At 47.1% G+C, this 23090-nt stretch overlaps 1 protein-coding gene across 1 annotated transcript; it reads right to left on the reverse strand.

Annotated features, from left to right (window-relative positions):
- Nucleotides 1-9997: 9997 nt before the first annotated feature.
- Nucleotides 9998-21316, reverse strand: CENPV (centromere protein V). Its single transcript, XM_047707712.1, has 5 exons — nt 20854-21316; nt 18033-18131; nt 16768-16837; nt 11699-11813; nt 9998-10397 (listed from the first exon to the last, which is right to left on the reverse strand). Exons 1-5 carry the CDS (start codon nt 21249-21251, stop codon nt 10273-10275), a joined length of 807 nt encoding a protein of 268 aa, XP_047563668.1. The 5' UTR covers nt 21252-21316; the 3' UTR covers nt 9998-10272.
- Between the last annotated feature and the right edge of the window lie 1774 nt (nt 21317-23090).

Here is a 23090-nt window from a genome sequence, read left to right on the forward strand (position 1 = left end):
ACAGAATTCATTATACTAACAAATTAAGAAGAAAAGCCATATTCTTTTATTTATAGGTGCTGTGAGGTTAATAAAATTCAGTCACTGTTTCTGTAACAGTTTTTAAGAAAAACAGGAGAAAAGACTACAACTCAAGTAAAGACTATGTACCAAGACCCAGCAGTCCGAAACTAGGTGGACTTCAGGGGAATGAGGCTATCATCATCATCATCACCTAAGTGGTTTTTCATTTTTGTTTTGTTTTTAAAGATTTTATTTCTTTATTTGACAGAGAGAGATCACAAGTAGGCAGAGAGGCAGGCGGTGGGGTGGGGGGAAGCAGGCTCCCTGCTGAGCAGATCCCAGGACCCTGGGATCATGACCTGGGCGGAAGGCAGAGGCCTAATCCACTGAGCCACCCAGGCACCCCCATTTTTAAAAAATATTTTATTTATTTATTAGAGAGAGTGAGAGAGGGCATGAGAGGGGAGAAGGCTGGAGGGAGAAGCAGACACCCCATGGAGCTGGGAGCCCGATGAGGGACTCCATCCCGGGACTCCGGGATCATGACCTGAGCCAAACGTAGTTGCTTAGCCGAGTCACCCAGGTGCCCTACCTAAGTCGCTTTGAAGGGTGAAGCCGACGAAGTAGAACAGAACAGGAAAATAATCAGTGTAAGTGTTAGAAGAGATGGCTCTGTTTAGAAACCCAAGAGATGTCAACAAAATCTACCAAAATAAACAAGGAAATTTGTACAGCAACTGGGCATTTGCAAAAATCAAAGGATTTACTTTAATTGGCAAAAATGCAACAGACGTGAAAATAAAAAAGTCCCAGGGGTGCCTGGCTGGCTCGGTTAGAGGAGTGTGTTACTCTTGATCTCGGGTTCATGAGTTCAATTATTTAAAATAAATTTAAAAATAAATAAAAATTTTTAAAAAATTCCATTCTCATCAACATCAGGAACTGCAAAAATGCCTCAGAATGAGTTTAACATAAAAGATATGAGGTCTATCTAAATTTTACAATCACTATTAAAATTCCAGCCATCTCTTCTTGGGCAGAAATTGACAAGTTGATCCTAAAATTCATATGGAATTGCAAGAGACTCGGAAGCCAAAAACAATCTTAGAGCAAAGTTGGAAGACTCACACATCCTGATTTCAAAAATTACTACAAAGACCTAAATGTAAGAGTCAAAGCTTTTTGACTCTTGGAAGGAAACACAGATGTAAATCTTTGAACTTGCATTATACAAGTTTCTTTATTTTATTTTATTTTCTTTTTCTTTAAGACTTTTTTTTTTTTTAAGATTTTATCCATTTGATATATAGAGAGAGATCACAAGTAGATAGAGAGGCAGGCAGAGAGAGGAGGAAGCAGGCTCCCTGCTGAGCAGAGAGCCCGATGTGGGGCTCGATCCCAGGCCCCCAAGATCATGACCCGAGCCAAAGGCAGAGGCTTAACCCACTGAGCCACCCAGGCACCCCTCTTTTATTTTTTTCTTAAGATTTTATTTATTTATTTGTTTGAGAGAGATTGAGAGAGAGAGAGTGAGCAACAGGGAGAAGGAAAGAGAATCTGAAGCAGATTCCAGGCTGAGTGCAGAGCCCCACACGGGGCTGGATATCACAACCACAAGATCAGCACCCCAGCAGAAACCAAGAGGCGAACGCTTAACCAATTGAGCTACCCAGACTCCCTGACCACAGTTTCTTAAATATGACAGCAAACGTACAAGCAGAAGAAAAAATAGAAAACTTGTGCTTCGAAGGACACCATCAAGAAAATGAAATGAAGGGCGCCTGGGTGTCGTAGTCAGTTAAGCGTCAGCCTTCCACTCCGGTCATGATCCAGGGGTTCTGGGATCGAGCCCTGCATTGGCCTCCTTGCTCAGTCTGGAGCCTGCTTCTCCCTCTCCATCTGCCTGCCACTCCCTCTGCTTGTTCTCTCTCTCTCTCTGTCAAATAAATAAATAAAATCTTAAAAAAAAAAAAGAATGAAAATGAAATGGGAGAAAGTATTTGCAAATTGTTTGATTAGGATCTAGTATCCAAAATATATAAAGAACCCTTACAATTCAACAAAAAGACAACCTAATGAAAAAATAGGCAAAAGACATGAATATAAAATTCTTCCAAAAGATATACAAATGGCCAACAATCACGAGAGCATCATTAGTCTTGAAGGAAATGCAAATAAAACACAATGAGAGGGGTGCCTGGGTGGCTCAGTCGTTAGGGTCTGCCTTCAGCTCAGGTCATGATCCCAGGGTCCTGGGATCGAGCCCCACATTGGGCTCTCTGCTCGGTGGGAAGCCTGCTTCCCTCTCTCCCATTCCCCCTGCTTGTGTTCCCTCTCTCACTGCCTCTCTATATGTCAAATAAATAATAAAATATTACACACACACACACACACACACACACACACACACACACACACACACACTATAAGATACTACTTGGCACCCACTAGGATGGCTATGATTAAAACAAACAGACTAACAAACACTGAATAACAAGACTTGGTGAGCATATGGAGCGATGAGAGCCCTCATGTATTTCTGGTGGGAATGTAAAATGGTGTAGCTACTGTGGAAGACAGTTCCTTAGTAAGTTCCTTAGTAACTTCAAGATTTCCTATAGGACCCAGCAATTGCACTTCTAGGTCTATACCCAAGAGAACTGGAAACATATGTTCATACAAAGACTTGTAAACGAGTGTTCAGAGCAGCCTCATTCATAAAACCCAAATGTCCATCCACTGATGAAAAGATAAACAAAATATGGAATTTTGTTTATTACTCCGCCATAAAAAGAAATGAAGTCCCAACACACGCTACAATGAGGATGAACTTTGGAAACGTGATGCTGAATGAACACCAGACACAAAGGCCACATGTGGTAGATTCCGTTTATATGAAATGTCCAGAATAGGCAAACCCGTAGAGACAGAAAGAGATCAGTGGTTTCCAGGGCTTGGGGGTTGAGGAAAGGAGTGCCTGCCAACGAACACGGGGAGATGAAAATGTGCTGAAGTTTGGACAACCTTGTGAATAGACTAAAACCCAGACCTCTTGGAAAGGGTGAATTATGGTATGTGAATTATATCTCGGTTCAAGAAATAGTGTGAACATAAGATTACATTAAAATGTTCTAGTTCCCTCTACGATACACTTGGCATCACTCTCGGAAACTGGTGATACTTGTCTGACATGCTAGCTTTGTAAATGCAAAGTAAACACGACAGACTACGAATCTTCTTTGTATTTTATTTTATTTTATTTATTTATTTTTAAAGATTTTATTTATTTATGTGACAGAGAGAGAGACACCGTGAGAGAGGGAACACAAGCAGGGGGAGTGGGAGAGGGAAAGCAGGCTTCCCGCTGAGCAGGGAGACCGACGCGGGGCTTGATCCCAGAATCCTGGGATCATGACCTGAGCTGAAGGCAGACGCTTAACCAACTGAGCCACCCAGGCACCTCTGGTTTGGTGTTTTTTTTTTTTTTAATTTTTTAAAAGAATTTATTTATTTATTTGACAGAGAGAGAGAGAGATTGCAAGTAGGCAGAAAGGCATGCAGAGAGAGAGGTTGAAACAGGCTCCCTGCTGAGCAGAGAGCCCAATGTGGGGGTCCATCCCAGGACCCTGAGATCATGACCTGAGCCGAAGGCAGAGGTTTAACCCACTGAGCCACCCAGGTGCCCCTCTAAACAATTATTTATTTATTTATTTATTTATTTATTATAAAATAACAGCTTTTTAAAAAATTTTTTTTCTTAAAGATTTTTATTTATTTATTTGACAGACAGAGATCACAAGTAGGTGGGGGGCAGGGGCAGGAAGGTTCCCTGCTGAACAGAGAGCCCCATGTGGGGTTTGATCCCAGGACTCTGAGATCATGACTGAACCAAAGGTAGAGGCTTAACCCACTAAGCCACCCAGGCACCCCTCAAAACAGCTATTTATTTATTTATGTAAAGATTTTTATTTATTTATTTATTTATTTATTTGAGAGAGAGAGAGTGGGAGAGAGCCTGAGAGCTGAGAAGGTCAGAGGGAGAAGCAGACTCCCCATAGAGCTGGGAGCCCGATGCAGGACTCAATCCCAGGACTCTCAGATCATGACCTGAGCCGAAGACAGTCACTTAACCAACTGAGCCACCCAGGTGCCCAAAAACAGTTATTTAAAAAGAAAAAAAAAAAGAAGATATAAACACAGGAGTAAACCCATGTTGAACAGAAGAGAAGATCCGGACACAAATCCAAATTATCTAAAAAACTACTCTATGATAAAGGTGATACTTTATTTTTTATTTTGTTTGTTTTGTTTTGAAAGTAGGCTCCATACCCAGCATGGGACCCAACACCGGGCTTGAACTCACAACCCTGAGATCAAGACTTGAGCTGAGGTCAAGAGTCAGATGCTTAGGGGCACCTGGGTGGCACAGTCAGTTGCACACCCGACTCTTGGTTTATGCTCGGGTCGTGATGTCAGGGTTGTGGAACTGAGTCCTGCCTCAGGCTCTGTGTCCAAGCGGAGTCCTCTTGAGTCTCTCTGTCCCTCCCTCCCATGCTCTCTCTCTCTAAAATAAATAAATAAATCTAAAAAAACAAAAAAGAATCAGATGCTTAACTGACTGAGCCAACCAGGCACCCCAATAAAGGTGGCATTTTAATTCAATGAGAAAGCATTTTGTTGTTGTTGTTGTTTGTCAGTTTATTTTATTTTTATTTTCATTTTTTCCTTTTTTTTATTATGTTCAATTAGTAAGAAATTATTTAATAAAAGTGTGTGGTTGGTCAGGCATTTGGAAGAAAAAACTCCCTACCTTATACCAAATACAAAAATACATTCTAGAAGAATTATAGATTTTCATGTAGAAATCGAAATATTAAAATAACACTTAGGAAAATTTGGGGACTAAATGCATGTGTACCTTGAAGTGGGGCAGACCTTCCCAGCTAGGCTGGGAGCCTATAAGATGTAAAGTAAAAGACAGGTATTTCACAACAAAAATTTTTAAAATGTTATAACACTCAACCCAAATGCCCAACGATAAATATGAAAAACTCTTCACCCTAAGTAGTAGCCAGAGCTAGCAAAGGAAAGCAAAAATGAAAATCCATTTTTCAGGGGCTCCTGGCTGTCTCAGTCGGTAGAGCACGTGACTCTGAATATCGGGGCTGTGGGTTTGGGCCCCATGCAGGGCGTAGAATTACTTAAAAATAAAAATTAAAAAAGAAAGAAAGAAAATCCATTTTTCACTGAAGGTGGCGATTGGACTAGGGTGGGAGAGGTTTCTAGGAAGGAAATTGAAGACTGCAGAGGACATGAATAGGTATTTCTCTCTCACACACACACACACCATAAATGGGGAAAAAACAAATCACACTACTAACAAAAGAAACACAAAAGAAAATGCCACTTTTCATTTTTCCAATGTGTAAAGATTTCTATAAATAATAATGCCCAGTGTTCTGTGGGTGAGGGTATGGACATATGTATGCTGCTGGAGGAAACACAAGATGGTAGAACCCTCTGGAAATCAGTATATCAAAAAACATTCAAGATGTATGTATCCCTTGACTCTGCAATTCCACGTGCATGCATTTATTCTCAAGAAATAGAAACTAGGGGTGCCTGGGTGGCCTAGTTGTTCCAGTGTCTGCCTTTGGCTCAGGTCATGATCCCCGGGTCTTGGGATTGAGTCCTGCATTGGGCTCCCTGCTCAGCGGGGAGCCTGCTTCTCCTTACTGCCCTACCCTGACTCGTGCTCTCTTCTCTCTCTCAAAAATAAATAAGTAGTCTTTCTAAAAAAGGAATAAGGGGTGCCTGGGTGGCTCAGTGTGTTAAAGCCTCTGCCTTTGGCTCAGGTCATGATCTCAGGGTCCTGGGATGGAGCCCCACATCGGCCTCTCTGCTCAGCGGGGAGCCCACTTCCTCCTCTCTCTCTGCCTGCCTCTCTGCCTGCTCGCGATCTGTCAAATAAATAAAATCTTTAAAATAATTAATTAATTAATTAAAAAAGGAATAAAAGACACCCCCCCCAAAACCCAATATATATGTTTTAAGTGCTACTACAAACATTTCAAAGCATACACAGAAAAGAAATTTTAAAAGGATAAATTAAAATTCCAACATTTTCTTCGCACAGATCAGGGGAGCGTTTCCTGGAGGATACATCCCTGACCCTGGAGACCACCCATCTCGTCTGTGGGTGGTAAAAAGCATCGAGGTTAGCTGGTGCATAAAAGAATGTATAAAGTCGAATTCAGTGAAAAGTGACCCTTACATCAGCCTTTATGGAGAGACACACAGAGCGGGATGGAATAGCCCCTGGGGTTACAGAACGTTTATGTTCTTGGGACCACAAGAGGTTGGGGAACAAAAATACAGCTCTAGTTTGGTCAGGGGTCCTGGTCTTGGTCTTGGTCTTGGTCTTGGTCAAGGCGGAGTCCTGCTTGTCCCCGCTGTGTGGTTCTCACCCGTCAGTGGGGCTCCCGCCCCTTTTCTAACACTATTTTAAAACCCACATGGAGGGGCGCCTGGGTGGCTCAGTGGGTTAAGCCGCTGCCTTCGGCTCAGGTCATGATCCCAGGTCCTGGGTTCGAGCCCTACATCGGGCTTTCTGCTCAGCAGGGAGCCTGCTTCCTCCTCTCTCTCTCTGCCTGCTTCTCTGCCTACTTGTGATTTCTCTCTGTCAAATAAATAAATAAAATCTTTAAAAAAAAAACCCCACATGGAAAGTGGAGTTAGCAGTAATTAAAAGCTGATTAACATGTGGTCTAATTTTTTTTAAGATTTTATTTATTTATTGGACAGAGAGAGAGATCACAAGAAGGCAGGGAGGCAGGCAAAGAGAGAGGGGGAAGCAGGCTCCCCGCTGAGCAGAGAGGCTGATGTGGGGCTCCATCCCAGGACCCTGAGATCATGACCTGAGCCAAAGGCAGAGGCTTTAACACACTGAGCCACCCAGGTGACCCCTTTTTTTTTTTTTACTTTAAATAGTGATTTTTTTTTAAGGGAGTCATTTATTTATTTATTTATCGAAGAAGGGTCCACACCCAAGATGGGGTCCTACCAAGGACCCTGAGATCAAGAGTCGTATGCTCTGGGGACTGAGCCAACCAGGCTCCCCTAACATGTGGTCTAAGTAAGTGCACTGAGGAGAGGTCTGAGCAGTCTGGAAGAGGCAAGGTTGTACAGGAAAGAATTCTCGTTCATCAGAGCCCGTGAGCTCAGAATGCTCAAGTGTGACTTCTCCCCAGACCCAGGTCAGATGGCTGCAGCATTGCTGCTAGAAGGAAACGCCAGGCAATAGCCAAAGCGTGCTCCCTTGGAACCTGGAGCAACCACAGAGGCCCGTAGCCAAGGCTGCCCTAACTCCCCTGGGAGGGGGGATGGAGGAACCAGCCTGGAGCTTCTCATGGGTCATGAAAGGAAGCACTGGCCCTTGGGCCTCCAGCTTTTAAAGGTAAGGCTGAGGGGCGCCTGGGTGGCTCAGTGGGTTAAGCCTCTCCCTTAGGCTCAGGTCATGGTCCCGGGGTCCTGGGATTGGGCCCCGCATTGGGCTCTCTGCTCAGTCCCTCCTCTCTCTCCGCCCGCCTCTCTGCCTACTTGTGATCTCTCTGTCAAATAAATAAATAAAATTTAAAAATAAATAAATAAATAAAGGGAAGATTGATTTCAGGAAAGAAAAGAAGAATCTGAAAGATTTCCCATCACTTGCATATCCAGTAACTCAGCCAGCGGAGGCTGACTTGGGGAAATTCTCGGGAATCTTTAGAACCATTTCCTTCCTGTAGTGAATGCAGAAGACATACAACAATGATCCCCAAAGATCCAAGTATAAAAAGAGGCACAGGAGAGGATGTTCGCCGTCAATATTCACTGGAAAGGAGAAACTGGAAACTCACTTTTCCATGAAAAAAAACATGAACAAAACAACCAGTTCAATAAACTATATCCAGGGGCGCCTGGGTGGCTCAGTGGGTTAAAGCCTCTGCCTTCCGCCCGGGTCATGATCCCGGGGTCCTGGGATGGAGCCCCGCATCGGGCTTTCTGCGTGGCGGGGAGCCTGCTTCCTCCTCTCTCTGCCTGCCTCTCTGCCTACTGTCAAATAAATAAATAAAATCTTTAAAAAAACCAAAACTATATCCACACCATGCAATTCTAAGTAACTGTCAATAATGAGGACATGTGTATTGACAGGAAAAGACCAAAATGTCATTAAAAAGGCAGGCTGCAGAAAAGGCCCAGGATGACGTCACTGAGGTTTCTGAAAGGTCCACAAAAGTGTTTTCATGCAATCTTGCAATAGGAAATGTAGATCAGGTACTCGTGTTTTCCCTGTATAATTTCCAACCAGCTCATTACAGCCTTAAAGTGCCATCGGCCAACGTGGAAGAGGTGGTGACCACACAGAACCTGAGTCCCTCTGTTCTTTCCTCTCCCTGTTCCGTCTCCTTGGCTAGTCTACTTTGCAAAGTCGATGCATGATTCATCAGTTTCCCTAAACAAAGAGCGAGTGTTTATTAAGCACGTGCCATTACGTACACACTCAGTGTTTGGGAGCAAAAGGAATGCTCTGGGAAAATTGACTTAATTATAATAAGCAGCAATGGGGAGCAAGGTTTTGGGGGGGTGGCACAGGGGAACCATTCAAAACAGGCCAGGTGTTCCTCATCCTGTTCAAAGCTATTTGGGGCCTCCCCAAAACCTGTAAAATAAAGGACAAATTCCTGAGCTTAATTTCCAAGACTGTCCACAGTCCAGCTTCCAACATATTTTTCTGATCTCTTCTACTGCTTCCTCCCATCGGAAGGCTCCTGTCCTGTCTGGCTTTACTCTGGGCCCTGACCTCTGTTCACGCAGTTACTTTTCCATTCGACCTTCCCAAATCTTGCTTCATGTGAAAACAGACTCCAGGTTGTTGTTTAATGGGTGTAGAGATTTAGTTCTGGAAGACAGAGAGTTCTGGAAGTTGGCTGCACGAGTGTAAATGTAGTCAACACCGTTCAACTGGACAGTTACAGGTGGTTACGGTGGGGGGTGCCTGGGCAGCTAGGTCCATTGGGTGTCTGGCTTCAGCTCAGGTCCTGGGATGGAGACCCGCATCGGGCTCCCTGCTCAGCAGGAAGTCTTCTTCTGCCTTCAGCCCTCCCCCGGTTTGTGTTCATTCAATCCGTCAAATAAATAAGTAAAAATCTTAAAAAAAAAAAAAAAAAGGAAGACAGTTAAGATGGTCAATTTCATGTTATGGGTATTTGACCCCAATTAAAAAAAAAAAATCAGAAGCCGATTTACCTTAAAAAAAAAAAAAAAAGAAAGAAAGAAAAGAAAAAAGAAAAGGGGCACCTGGGGGGCTCAGTCATTAAGTATCTGCCTTTGGCTCAGGTCATGATCTCAGGGTCCTGGGATCGAGACCCACATCAGGCTCCCTGAGAGCCTGCTTCTCCCTCTCCCACTCCCTCTGCTTGTGTTCCCTCTCTCGCTGTATCTGTCAAATAAACAAATAAAATCATAAAGAAGAAGAAAAAAAAAAAAAAACTCCAGTGGTAGTTCCCCTGTTCTTCCTTACCCAGCCCTCTCTCTCCACTGAACTCCTAGAGCTCTCATCTTTACAACTCACGTGGCTTTCGACCATGCACAATCTTACAAGTGTTTCATAACTATGCGTCTTCTCATCTCTCCCCGCCAGTTTGGTCGCACACATTTTTTTTAAGGACTTTTTTAAAAAATTTATTTATTTGACAGACAGAGATCACAAGGAGGCAGAGAGACAGAGAGAGGAGGAAGCAGGCTCCCTGCTGAGCAGAGGTTCCTGATCAGGGGCTCGATCCCAGGACCCTGGGATCATGACCTGAGCCGAAGGCAGAGGCTTTAACCCACTGAGCCCCCGAGGTACCCCTGGTCGCACACATTTTAACAGCGGTGGATAAACATCTGAGACGAAATGCCTGGCCTCAGGACGAAAATCAAAGCAGCGGAGAAAATGACAAACCACAGTGACTGCTTTCATGTTAAAAATATTTATTTTTCTAAAAGATCACACAAAAGTTGAGAAGAGAAAGGATGACTAGCCTACATCAAAATCTGGGCTGGAAGGACGAAGAGCTGCCTAAAGAAGCTGGTGGCTGAGCAAACTGCGGAGATCAGGGTGGCCGCGGGCCATTGGGACCAGTGGCCTGGGTCAGCCACACTCACGGGCACCACCGGCGCGCGGCGGGGCCAGCATGGCAGCTGGCTCCCATGGTTCCTCCTTTTCGGGACGGGAGAAGCAGGAGCTCACTCCTTAGACATGTTCTTGATGGTCTTGTGCTCCTTCATGGCCTTTTCCCAATCGGTCCCGTTGAACTCCTCGATGACCACACTCCGCACGGTGCCCTCATCCAGGCAATGGGGAGCGATTCCTGCGGGAGGGGACACAGAGAAAGGTCCCGGGTGTGAATGAGAGCGGGCACTAGGCTGGCTCGCAGACAAACCCACACCTGCAAGCACCAGTGGTGATCACTGTTAAAGCTTACGACCCTGCGACGGCAGCCTCCCGGCTCCCTTTCCTTCCTGGCTTGCATGGGTCAGACTCCCTAAGCCGGGAATGCCAGGCCTGGAGAACACTCGGTACCATGCTGAGAGCACGCAGTACCAAAATCCAAGCCTAGAACAACCTCAGACTGGCAGTGTGAAGAATTCACCGGCCCCGTCCAGGGTTTCGGTAAAACTTTCTAAGTATTAAACACCTGCCTGGCTTTATAGGATTTTCTACTTTCCAAAAGCCTTGTTTGAGTCTTAAGGCAGGCAGAAAGGCCTCTCCACGTGGTGGAGAGGAGCTGCTAAAGAAATGGGGTGGGATGGGGGCACTTGGCTGGCTCAGTCCACGGAGCACGTAACTCTTGATCTCAGGGTCGTGAGTTCAAGTCCCACGTTGGTCGTAGAGATTGCTTTAAAAAATTTTTTGGGGGGACACCTTGGTGGCTCAGTTGGTTACACATCTGCCTTCAGCTCAGGTCTTGATCCTGGGGTCCTGGGATAGAGACCGGCATCAGGCTCCCTATTCCGCGGGGAATCCGCTTCTCCCTCTGCCTGCGGCTCCCCCTGCTTGCGCTCGCTTGTGCTCTCTGACAATAAATAAATAAAATCTTAAAAAAAAAAAAAAAGGAAGCAAAATTTCTTGACTGTCACTTTTCACACCGCAACTGGTGTCATTCTGAACAACCATCTGAGGGCTGTTTACTGGACTCAGATCCAAGTCGGACCTGAGGAGGAGGGGCTTGGGGATTCTCACTGTTTACATTTTAAACAAACTGCAAAAAAAATTTTTTTTAAATGCAATCTTTTTTAACACCATTATCAGTACTCCTCACTCTCTGAACCATCCTCGGGGTGAAAATCCCCTCCCCTACCACCCCACCCTTCCCCCCCAACCGGGCCCCTCCTCTCGCCACCGGGTCTACCCCTCCACAGTCAGCCCCCAGCGACCAGCAAATGAAGGCAGGATCTGGATGGGTGACCAGAGCCAATCTTCTAACCCATCCCTGGAAAAGAGCATTGCTGAAGAGCCATGTGCTTCTGAGACTCCCAGTCCACAGCCCGGCCAAGCAAGAGGCAAGCAGGATAGGCCAGCGCCCAGCCTAGCAATTGGCAAATGAACCCAGGGCAGCCGCAGGTGTCCCCGTGATCCCCACGGCATGGGCAGCCGGCTTCCTTCACTCACCGAAGCCTCCGGGGTTGGAGCGCGGAGTGTAGAAACTCTGGACGCCGCACCTCTTACAGAAGGTGTGCTGAGCTTTGTGCGTGTTGAACGTGTAAGTGGTTATGCTCTCGGCGCCCTGCGGGGGAACGGGCGAAAGAGATGTTCCCTTTTGCAAAGAGATTCTTTCTCTTTTCTTTTTTTTTTTTTGGTCATAAAAAAATCCACTCTTTTAAAAGGCTCCATGGGGAGGGGACGCCCTTCTGTAGGGCTCTCCGGGTTATGAGGACATGTCCAGTCTCCCACAGAGACAGAGGCATCGCAAGGACAGGGACCCGCCCACGCTGCCCAGAGCCACCTCAGGCCGGAGCACAGGCTCGTGGTTTCTCTTAGTCAAGTGCACATAGGACGACTCAGCCTCCAGCTGTCCCAGCTCCTCGGCAAGGCAGCACAACCTGTCCACGCCAGGGAGTGAAAATTGAAAATGCCTGCCTCCTAGGCCTCAAAGGGGAGACAGGTGACCCTAGCGATGGGCTCTTCATGTCCCCGAACAGCTCTGTCCAGGATCTGAAGACAACTATTGACTATACTTGAATTCACGTACAAAGGACAAACAAGGAAAAGAATATTCGCCAGAGGGGCGCCTGGGTGGCTCAGGTCATGATCCCAGGGTCCTGGGATAGGGCTCCCTGCTCAGCGGGAGGCCTGCTTCTCCCTCTCCCACTTCCCCTGCTTCTGTTCCCTCTCCTGCTCTCTCTGTCAAATAAATAAATAAAGTCTTAAAAAAAAAGAATATTTGCCAGACATCACGGTCACAAGGCTCATTTCCTTAATGGAGAAGATAAATGGAAAACTGGGCAAGATGACAGAGAAGAAGGAAAACAAATCACTCTTTCACCTACGAAATGATAGGCACACTCAGAAACGGCAATGAGGTTTTTTTTTTTCACTGTCAGGAGGACACAAATAAAAAACAGTTGGACAAACAGTACGCTCTCCAATACCATAGGAACATAAACTGGTAGAATTCGGCAACATCTACCAAAATTTGAAAATGTACACATCCTTTAACACGGCAATTCCACTTCTAGGAGTTAATCCTACGATCAAACCTCATACGTGTCCAGTGACATGTATACAGACATTCCAGCACTGTTTAGAACAAGGCTAAAGATTGGGAAAAACTGGAAACAGCCGTCAATAGACTGGTCAAAGGAATGATGGGCACTCACGAAACTGGGATACTTGGAAACTTTTAAAAAGATTGAGACAGTTTGGGGCGCCTGGTGGCTCAGTTCGTTGAGCTCCCAACTCTTGGTTTCGGCTCAGGTCATGACTCAGGGTTGTGAGATCAAGCCCCATGTCGGGCTCCATGCTCAGTGCGGAGTTTGCTTGACATTCTCTCTTGCTCTCCTCCCCCGCCCAACTTGCTCTCTCTAAAAATAAATAAATACATGAAATCTTTTCTTTTTCTCGAGGTCCCCCTCCCAGACCTAAAGAATCCGGAGCGGGGCCCCTAACACGCCGTCCACGTGATCATACACTCACTGAAGGTCTAGAGCCACTTCTCTAAAACAAATCTCAAGTATCTATTTTCTTTCCATCTCTGTGTCCACCACCCGAGCCCACGTTCCCATCGCCTGTCGCCTGGCCACCCCAGCAACCTCCTAACCACCTACCTGTCTCCGTGGCTACCTCCCCACACTGCAGCCAAGCCAGCTTTTAAAACGCTAAAGCAGGGGCACCTGGGTTGCTCAGTGGGTTAAAGCCTTTGCCTTTGGCCCAGGTCATGATCTCAGGGTCCTGGGATCTAGCCCCAAATTGGGCTCTCTGCTCAGCAGGGAGCCTGGTTCCCTTCCTCTCTGTCTGCCTGCCTCTCTGCCTACTTGTGATCTGTCTGTCAAATAAATAAATAAAATCTTAAAAAATAAAACGCTGAAGCAGGCCTTGTTACCACCCTGCTCGAAACCCTCCACGAGCTTCGAGAATAAAAGAATAAAAAGCTGTTTCGGGTCTCCTGGGTGGCTCAGTCAGTTAAGCCTCCAGCTTGGGTCATATGCCTGGGTTGTGGGATCGAGTCCCGCATTGGGATCCCTGCTCAGCGGGGCATCAGAGGGACCCTGCTTCTCCCTCTCCCCCTGCCCTTCCCCCTATGCTCTCTTTTTCACTCTGCTTTCCCTCTAATAAATAAACAAATTTTTTTTTAAAAAGCTAAAAAAACAAAAACACATAAAAACACCCCTTCAACAGGCTGGGGCCACAGATGGTGCTGTAGGGCACCAGGAGAATTCACTGATGAGCAGGCCCAAGGAGGGAAAAATGGGAAAAAAGTACCAATTCCGAGACCCAAGAGCTTAAGGCTGTACGTGGTGGCACCTTCAGGAACCATCGGTCACGGGCGCTCAGGGCGAAGCTAAACTGGGCCACAGCCTCTAGCACGCTTCTGAGCAGAACACACCGGCATTCTCTGGCTTTATGGGGAATATGGGGAGCAGTGTGCAGCCCAAGGGTCCCCCTTGTCCGCCAGGCACTCACACAAAGGATCAACGGGCAGACAAAGAAAAGGAGACAAGATGGCCCCAAGTGTCCAGGATTAAATCTCACTCACTAGGAGAGACCAGGACTCACACATTCCTTCACTCAGTTAGGGGCTGACCTATTCAACACCAAGCCTGCGAGGCCAGGGGCTAGTCAGACGCAACAGAAGATGGCACTCGGAGACCCCAGTGATTTCATACAGGAGACAGACGTGGAAACACACCATTACAGCAAGGGAATAGCAAAGTGTGTCGTGCCACAGTTGGGGCAAGGGGAACCCAGGACAGAGTGAAAGCCCCCAGCCCACCCCATATTAACGACAGTGTACCAAAAGCCTTTTCTTTTTCTTTTTTTTTTTTATTTTATTCATTTGTCAGAGAGACGGAGAGACCACAAGCAGGGGGAACAGCAGAGGGAGAAGCAGGCTCCCCACCGAGTAGGGAGCTGGATGTGAGGCTGGATCCCAGGACCCCAGGATCACAATTCAAGCCAAAGGAAGATGCTTCACCAACTGAGCCACCCAGGCGCCCCAAAAGCTTGTATTCTTTGACCAGCGATTTTATTTCTAAAAAAATCGACCCGAACAAAATAACTTCTAAATTAACAGAGAGTTACGCACAGGGAGGTTCACCACAGTGTTGTTTATAATTGGGGAAAAAATGGCACCCGACCTAGAAGTTCAAACATCGCAAACTGCTTCTGGTACGTTCACATAAGAAAATATGTTTTAAAAAAAAATGCTGCAAGTATAGGAATAAGAGCATAAATAAATTAGGAAATGATTATGGGGGAGGAAGAGATCTGGGGACTGAGGGAGAACGGAGGGAAGATTTGCTTTTGTACCTTTCAAAATCTGTACCAAGCATGAGAAAACTCCTTGGAATAATAAAGTTACAATTTTTTAAATCAGCAAGACCCATCAGTATGCTGCCTATGAGAGACTCACTTCAGACCTAAAGACAGATGCAGATGGAAAGCAAAGGGATGGAAAAACATTGACCGTGCAAATGAAGGCAAGAGGAAAGCAGGGAGAGCAATGCTGACATCAGACCAAACAGACCTGAAAACAAATACCATTAAGGAGAGACGAAGGACGCTATGTAATGACAAAGGGAACAATCCGACAAGAGGATGTAACGGGGTTGCCTGGGTGGCTCAGTGGGTTAAGCGTCTGCCTTCAGCTCAGGTCATGATCTCAGGGTTCTGGGATCGAGTCCCACATCCGGGTCCCTGCTTGGCGGGAAGCCTGCTTCTCCCTCTCCCACTCCCCCTGCTTGTGTTTCCTTTCTCACTGTCTCTCTATCAAATAAATAAATAAAATCTTAAAAAAAAAAAAAGAAGAAAGAAAGAAATGGCACCACGGTTTTAATCTCAGTTTCCTAGTATTCATTATTGGTATTAGACATGCACTTGATTTTTAAAATTGAGATATAATTCACATGCCATGAAATTCACCATTTTAATGCCAGACCGGTGGGGAGGGGGGCAAAATAGGTGAAGGAGATCAAAAGGTATAAACTTTCATTTATAAAATGGCATGGAGGGGTGCCTGGGTGGCTCAGTGGGTTAAGCCTCTGCCTTCAGCTCGGGTCATGATCTCAGGGTCCTGGGATCGAGCCCCACATCGGGCTCTGTGCTGGGCAAGGAGCCTGCTCCCCTCTCTCTCTCTGCCTGCCTCTCTGCCTGCTTGTGATCTCATTCTCTGTCAAATAAATAAATAAAATCTAAAAAAAAAAAAAGTCCTCATTGCAAGAAAAAAAATTATTTTGTAATTAATTACATTTGGCGTCAAATGTTAACTAGACTTAATTGTGCTGAACATTTTGTAATATATACAAATATTGAATCATTCTGATGTACCCCTAAGACTAATAATGTTACACGTCAGCCGCACCTCAAGGAAATTTTGAATTCACCATTAAAAAAATTTTGTTTAGGGCGCCTGGGTGGCTCAGTGGGTTAAGCCACTGCCTTCGGCTCAGGTCATGATCTCAGGGTCCTGGGATCGAGCCCCACGTGCAGCTCCTTGCTCATCAGGGAGCCTGCTTCTCTCTCCGCCTCTGCCTGCTTGTGCTCTCTCTCTGACATTAAAATCTTAAAAAAAAAAAAAAAAAATTTTGTTTAAGTCATACATTCTTCAGTGGGAAATAATAAAAATCGGTCATAGAGCAGAACGAAAGACAAAATCCTACTTTGATAATGACATATACAATGTCATCATCATTATTATTTAGCTCCATTTACCAGGTAGAAAATAATGGACAGGATATATACCCAAATAAATCAGCGGTTACTTTTGGTTGATAGGATTTGAATGATCATATTATTTTTTGATTGTCTTTTAATGTTTCCACAGTACTATCAAATATGCATCAAAAATATAAAGGGGGGAAAATAACATGACCTTGCAGAAATACGCATGAAACCCGGGATGACAAGGACAATCGAGGAAGAGGTCCTGCTCTGCTCCCTGCCGCCTGCCCGCACTCCCCACCCCCAGCCCCCGGGCACCTGCCAGAAGCCAGGGGCTCCTCACGCCTGCCCTCAGCACTAACCTTCAGGAGCTTGAAGCGAGAAGCTGGAACAATGAAGTGTCTATTCTGTTTCTTCTTGCAAATGCTGCAGCTACAAAAAGACAGAGAATTCCAAGGCTGTGAACAAGCATCACAAGCTCCAATGGGGCCCCACCCAGCATGTCCGGAGAGCAGGCCGACTCAGGAGGGGAAGCCCCTTTTGGCACCATTTGGGGAAGGGGGAGCCCAGGTGGATGGCCAGGCCTCTGTTGGGCAGTCAAAACCACGCACCCCTGGGAAAACCAGGCCCATCGCAACCACATCCCTGCTCCCCCCACCCCCCGTTTATTACAGTGAAGGGAACTGTTGGATTCTAGAGATGCTTACAAAACAAGTATCAGGCATAGCTACAGTCTGAGGCGTCTGGGATGCCCACACCAAAATGCACAAGGAAGCTTCCGTTTCCCTCTTCCCACCTCTGTAATCACAGAAAGCCTAGCTCTGAGTCACATGGGCCCTCCAAATTATCACCTTTGGGATGAAATCTAAACCCCCTTCTCAGGCCGCCTTGACAAAAATTCCTGATTTCATACAGAGTTCTCTAACAACAGGACTGGATCCTGGCGAACCATGAGTCATATGCTAACTATTGGTTCAGGAGTCACTGTCCTTGTTCTATCACAACGCCTGGGAAGGCGCTCAAAGGAAACCCTCCACAGATCCTGGCAGAACCATCTGCCTCATGGAGAACAGAGCCAGAGGGCCTGGAACATGGTAAGCTCCCCGGGATGCACATCCTCCGCTCATTTCCCCTTCACCTGCGCCCAACTCTCGACCCCTAGGAAGACTGTGCCCACCTAAGGCTTCCCATTCAGTACCCAGACTGACCTATGTCCAGCGACCACCACTCCCCATCAACCCACCAACAGTATGGTCTGGGGTGATGCTGAGTGGCAGAAGCTTGGGGGACCTTACTCTGTGTCCCTGGGGGGGCTCTGCTGTAGAAATGCTCTCTCTCTTTCACACACACACACACACACACACACACACACACACACACACAGCAGGCCAAGTTATTTTTAGCCCCCCCCAATGTTTTAAAAAATCTTATTACTGAAAACATCTAGCACATACAAAAGGAGAAAAAAAAAAAGAACCATGAACCCTTATGTCCCTGTCACCTGACGCCAACAACAATCAGCTCCCTGATGCTGTTTCATGGGTACCCTGACTCCCCAGATGCTGCTTGAGGCGACCTGTTTTAACTAAGAAGTCCTTCCCAGCAACTTGGGGAGAGAAACACTCACTTGCAGTCGAAGATGTGCAAGTCGGCCGAGGCCCAGACTTCGAAGCGAACAGCTCCACAGTGGCAACCTCCCGTATGCTTCACCAGGCCCTGGTACTCGCTAAATGAAACCCCAGGAAAAAAAAAAAAATCAGAAAGATAGGGACCTCGGCGACCGGCTCCTGCTTCTTCTCTCCCTCCTTGTTAGAAGAAGGAAGCAAGATAGGACAAAAGTCTTCTCTACACGACGGCCCCTTCCACGTATTTCTGCTTTTGAGGCTGGACTGGCAATTATAAATAATAGAAATAAATAAAAGAAAGGATTCAGAGCCTTTTCTCTGACCTCTCTTTTTTCTTTCTCATATTTCGTTAAGTGGTGAGAAAGAAAACATTCCAGATACATGGGACATGGGAGTTGGGTGAAGGACCTAATCCTACCACTTAAACGTTGTTTGCATGTCAAAAACCTACTAAGAGTTTTTTGGAGCTAGGCACGGAGAGAGAGAGCAATAAACAAGGTACAGCAGACCTGGTTTCTGGCCTTACCAACCTCATGCAGTCATCAAATTACCCAAGCAATCTTTAAGGGACTGTGATAAAGGCAGCACAGGCTGTTATGAAAAAGTAAGACAAGGCACCCTGAGTCTGGTGGTTTGGAAAAGCCTTCTGAGAAAGGCTCTTGGAATTTTGCTATACTCCCCTCCAGGATTTTGCATAAACAGGGCTCTTTACAGAGCTATACATACACATTACATACTATTTTAATCCTCTTAAAACATATATAAGCCAGACCCTTAGTGGAACATTATTAAGTTTGAAAAATGTCAAACTGACCTCCAAAAGGGCTGAACGTTTCTCAGTAATGAGAGAACATTTCACCGCACCTGCTCAAGCAATGATTACCAGAAAAATAGCTTGCAGCAGTTTTAATTTGCATTTTTTTGATTATTAAGACTGAATGTTTTCCCCTGTTTTCTTCCAAGTTGAATCGGTTTCCTTGATGTATTTAAAACCTTTTCTGCATACACAAATAATGCTTGTTGTAAAAAAAAATGAGAATATTACAATACTTGATGATGTTAAAAAGGAAAGTCTCTGATAATCTTAACACCCGGAGGGATCCACAGTTAACTACTAGCTATATAATCCTCCAGACTTCTTTCTATACAATAACAACAACCAAAAGAGTGCAGAGTTATACATTCATTTTTGCATATAAGTTGAGTGAGTGAGCTCTGGTTGGTTATTTATTTATTTATTTATTTAAAAGATTTATTTATTTATTTATTTATTTGACGGAGAGAGAGAGATCACAAGCAGGCAGAGAGGCAGGCAGAGAGAGAGGGGGAGAAGCAGGCTCCCCGCTGAGCAGAGAGCCCGATGTGGGGCTCGATCCCAGGACCCTGAGATCATGACCTGAGCCGAAGGCAGAGGCTTAACCCACTGAGCCACCCAGGTGCCCCTCTGGTTGGTTATTTAAATAAATGTATGCACTCACACCAATCTGATAGGTTAAAAAAAAATCTTGTCTTATCATGTAAAATGTGTTTTATCATGTAAAAATCTTTTTCTTGACCATTTATCAAGTTTGTTTTAAAGTAAAAATTTACTTCAAATTTGAGTTTTACATTTCTGAGAATCTTTATACCACCTACATTTTGCAACTGGTGGCTCAAACATATTTAATGATGAATATAAAAAAATGTTCAGCCCCTAAACCCAAGATAAATCAGAAAGTGAAGCACACAGGAAACCAAGTATTTTATCTCCGAGAAGACTCATCCTAACTAAGAGAACTTCTTCCGGATTAAGGACAAAGGAACGTTTTTGTTCAAGAAGAGGAGTTACCCTCAGGTTGTTATGCAAGTGTTGGGTTATCCTTGTTTTTTTTTGTTTTTTGTTTTCTTTTTTTTCCCTGTGGTTTTGATCGCTCTTTGGAATTCACAAAATAATGGGCGCAGACATAGATTATTGGGGCACTAAAATATTTTTCTGTAGCACAACTGTTCTACAGGGCAGGGATCTAGATGCTATTACACTTGAAGAAAAGAGGGCGGCCCTTGCCAGGTAATAGCTCATTTCGAACATCCCAGACACTCTGAAATCCTCCCCTGGCGATCTAAGGACCTGGATGGAGGTTCTTCTCCCGCAGGAGCAAAGCTGGGGGCGAAGGAAAGCGAGCCACCCGGGAGCATCACTCGGCGGAGAACCAAGGCCTCCCCCTCCCCCTCCCCTTGGGTACCGCGCCGCTGCTCAGAATACCGAGCATCTCTTTGCGCGCGCTTCTCCCCGGGATCAATGCCCCCTCCCCCGCACTCCCGCTCCCTCCGAGGGAGCGCCGGGAACAATAACGGGATCTCGCCTCCCAGTGGGTTCAAAACTATTCGAGCTTTTCTCCCCCTCTCGCCACCTCGCCCTCCCACCCACTCTCCAAAAAAACACGTGCGCAAATATAAAAAGCGAGTCAGGTAGGCGCAAAGTCGTGGGGTTTATCTTCCTCTCACTGGGAAAGGCCCCCGCGCCTTCGGCGCGCCAAGAGGAGAGACAGCGTCCCAAGCACGATGGCTGTCCCCGGGATAGACCCTTTGTGTCCCAGGACGCGGCGCGGCTCTCCACACGCTCCTGGGGCGCTGCGCCCTGTCGGGTCCAGGGCCGCACGGCCGCACCAAGCCAAGGCACGCGGCCGTGCGAATGAGGGACGCGCCCGGGGCTAACGCGGGGCCACGCGTCGGTCCCGGTGCGTGAACGAAGCAGACTGGAAGAGCTGGCCCGGCCCGCGCGACAGCCGCTCCCGCACCGAGGGGGCTCGCGTGGCGCCGGCTCCCGTGCCCGGCCGCACTCACAAGGTGTCCAGCAGCAGCTTGGCGGCGCCCTCGAAGGTGAGCCTCTGTCGCTTCTGGAACGTCTCCCAGCGCTCCCGCTGGTCGCCCAGGTCGGGCAGAGTGGTAGCCGGGGTGGCGGGGGTCGGCGGTGGCGGCGGCGGCGGCAGCGGCGGCAGCTCCGGAGGCGGCTGCCCGGGGCCCGCCTCCTGGGCCCGCGGCGACGACTGCCTCGGCCGCCGCTTCGCCGACGGCTGCCTCGCCGCCGCCCGGCTGTCGCCCCCGGCCTGACCCGCGGAGCGCCGGGTGCGGCTGGCGCTGGGGGCCGAGGGGGCGGCCGCGGGGGCTCCGGAGGTCCCGGAGGTCCCGGGTCGCTTCTGCCCGCGTGGCTTGGCGGCCGCGCTGCTCCTCGCCCGCCGCATGGCTCCGGCAGCCGGGCGCGCAGGCCTCAGCGCCCGCGCGTCCCCGCCGTCCCGCGCGCGCCCCCGAGCGGACCCGCGCGCGCCCCCGCCCGCCAGCCAACCGGCCCGCCCAGGGGGCGCTGCACCCGCGCCCGTCACCCAGCCTGCTGCACCTGGCTGTCACCGGGCTGCAAATTACAGACCCAGCTCGCCGCCGCGCACGCGCGCATCTCGGGCCTGCACCTGCCCGCTCCATCCCGCAGGCCTAACGGGACCGCGCCTCAGGCCTCCGCTCCAGACACCCAGAGCCCATGGGCACCTGCGGAGGCGCCTAAGTCGCCTCAATCCAGAGCCCTTCTTCCTAACTTCCTGGTCTGCGGAGTCCAGGGTCAGCCCTGATTTCACAGCCGCAACCCGAGCGGCCAAGCTGGGTTAACTTCGTCTCCAAGATGAGGGCAGTACCTACCTTAGGGGAGCCGTCGTGCCCCTGAAGTGTACTAACGTACGTAAATGGCCAGGCACCTGCCCTTTGCCACGCACAAAGCAGCTGAAATCTGCTGTACCTCTTGGTCTCTCTTACCAGATCATAAAACCGTGGCTTGAGGATTTCGATGTCCAACAGATTCTTTAACATGTAATAAATGAATGAACCTCACCAAGTTCCATTGCTATGGGAACGCAGCACCGAAGTTTCGAGACAAAAATCACAAGAACCGCTGATGGAACCTAGGTATTTTCAAAACCTGTTCGTCGCTCTATGTTATTCGTACCTTCAAAGAAATAACATTTTCTTTTACTTACTTTTCTACTGTTTCATTTTATACTTCCTTACTTTCAACTTTCCTCTATTCAAACGCTATTTTTGCTTCTTATTGGTTTAATATTTTATTGGTTCAAGTACACTTTCTTTATTTTTAGTATTTTTTGGTAATCACAGGATTAATGAGTATAGATCTTCTTCTGAGTATAGCTAAAGCTGTGTCCATTAGTGTTTCATATGAAGTGTTTTTTCTTAAAAATTTCCAGACGATCTGTAGTTTGTTTTTCCTGTTTTCTTTATTGAAGGTGTAGATAGTTCACATAAAGCAAAATGCACGTTTTTAAAAAGATTTTATTTATTTGACACAGAGAGACACAGTGAGAGAGGAAACACAAGCAGAGGGAGTGGAAGAGGGAGAAGCAGGGTTCCCGCTGAGCAGGGAGCCAGATGTGGGGCTTGATCTCAGGGTCCTGGGATCAGGACCTGAGCTGAAGGCAGACACTTAACGATGGAACAACCCAGGTGCCCCAAAATGCACATTTAAAAAAATTTATTTGAGAGCGAGTGAGAAAGAGTGTACTAGCAGGGTGGGAGGGGCAGCAGGAGAAGCAGACTCCCCGCTGAGCAGAGAGCCCAACTCAGGGCTCTATCCCAAACCCAGAGATCAGGACCGGAGCCCCCCAGACGTCCCAAAATGCACATGTTTTGAAAGCAAAGCCTATGTAACCACCACCAGTTCAAACCTAGAACATTTCCAGGGCTCCAGAGAAAACAGGGGATCACTATCCTGACTTCTAGCCTATAGGTTAATTTTACCTATTTTTGAACGTCATTTTAAAACAGCTTGTTGGGTGCCTTCGTGGCTCAGTGGATTAAAGCCTCTGCCTTCAGCTCGGGTCATGATCCCAGGGTTCTGGGATCGAGGCCACATCTGGCTCTCTGCTCAGCGGAGAGCCTGCTTCCCCCTCTCTCTCTGCCTCTCCGCTTACTTGTGATCTCTGTCTGTCAAATAAATAAATAAAATCTTTTAAAAAATAAAAATAAAAACAGCTTGTTTGGGTGTGCCTGGGTGGCTCAGTTAAGTGTCTGCCTTTGGCTCA

The sequence above is a fragment of the Lutra lutra genome, chromosome 16 (genome assembly GCF_902655055.1).
Source record: "Lutra lutra chromosome 16, mLutLut1.2, whole genome shotgun sequence".
Lineage (NCBI taxonomy): Eukaryota > Metazoa > Chordata > Mammalia > Carnivora > Mustelidae > Lutra > Lutra lutra.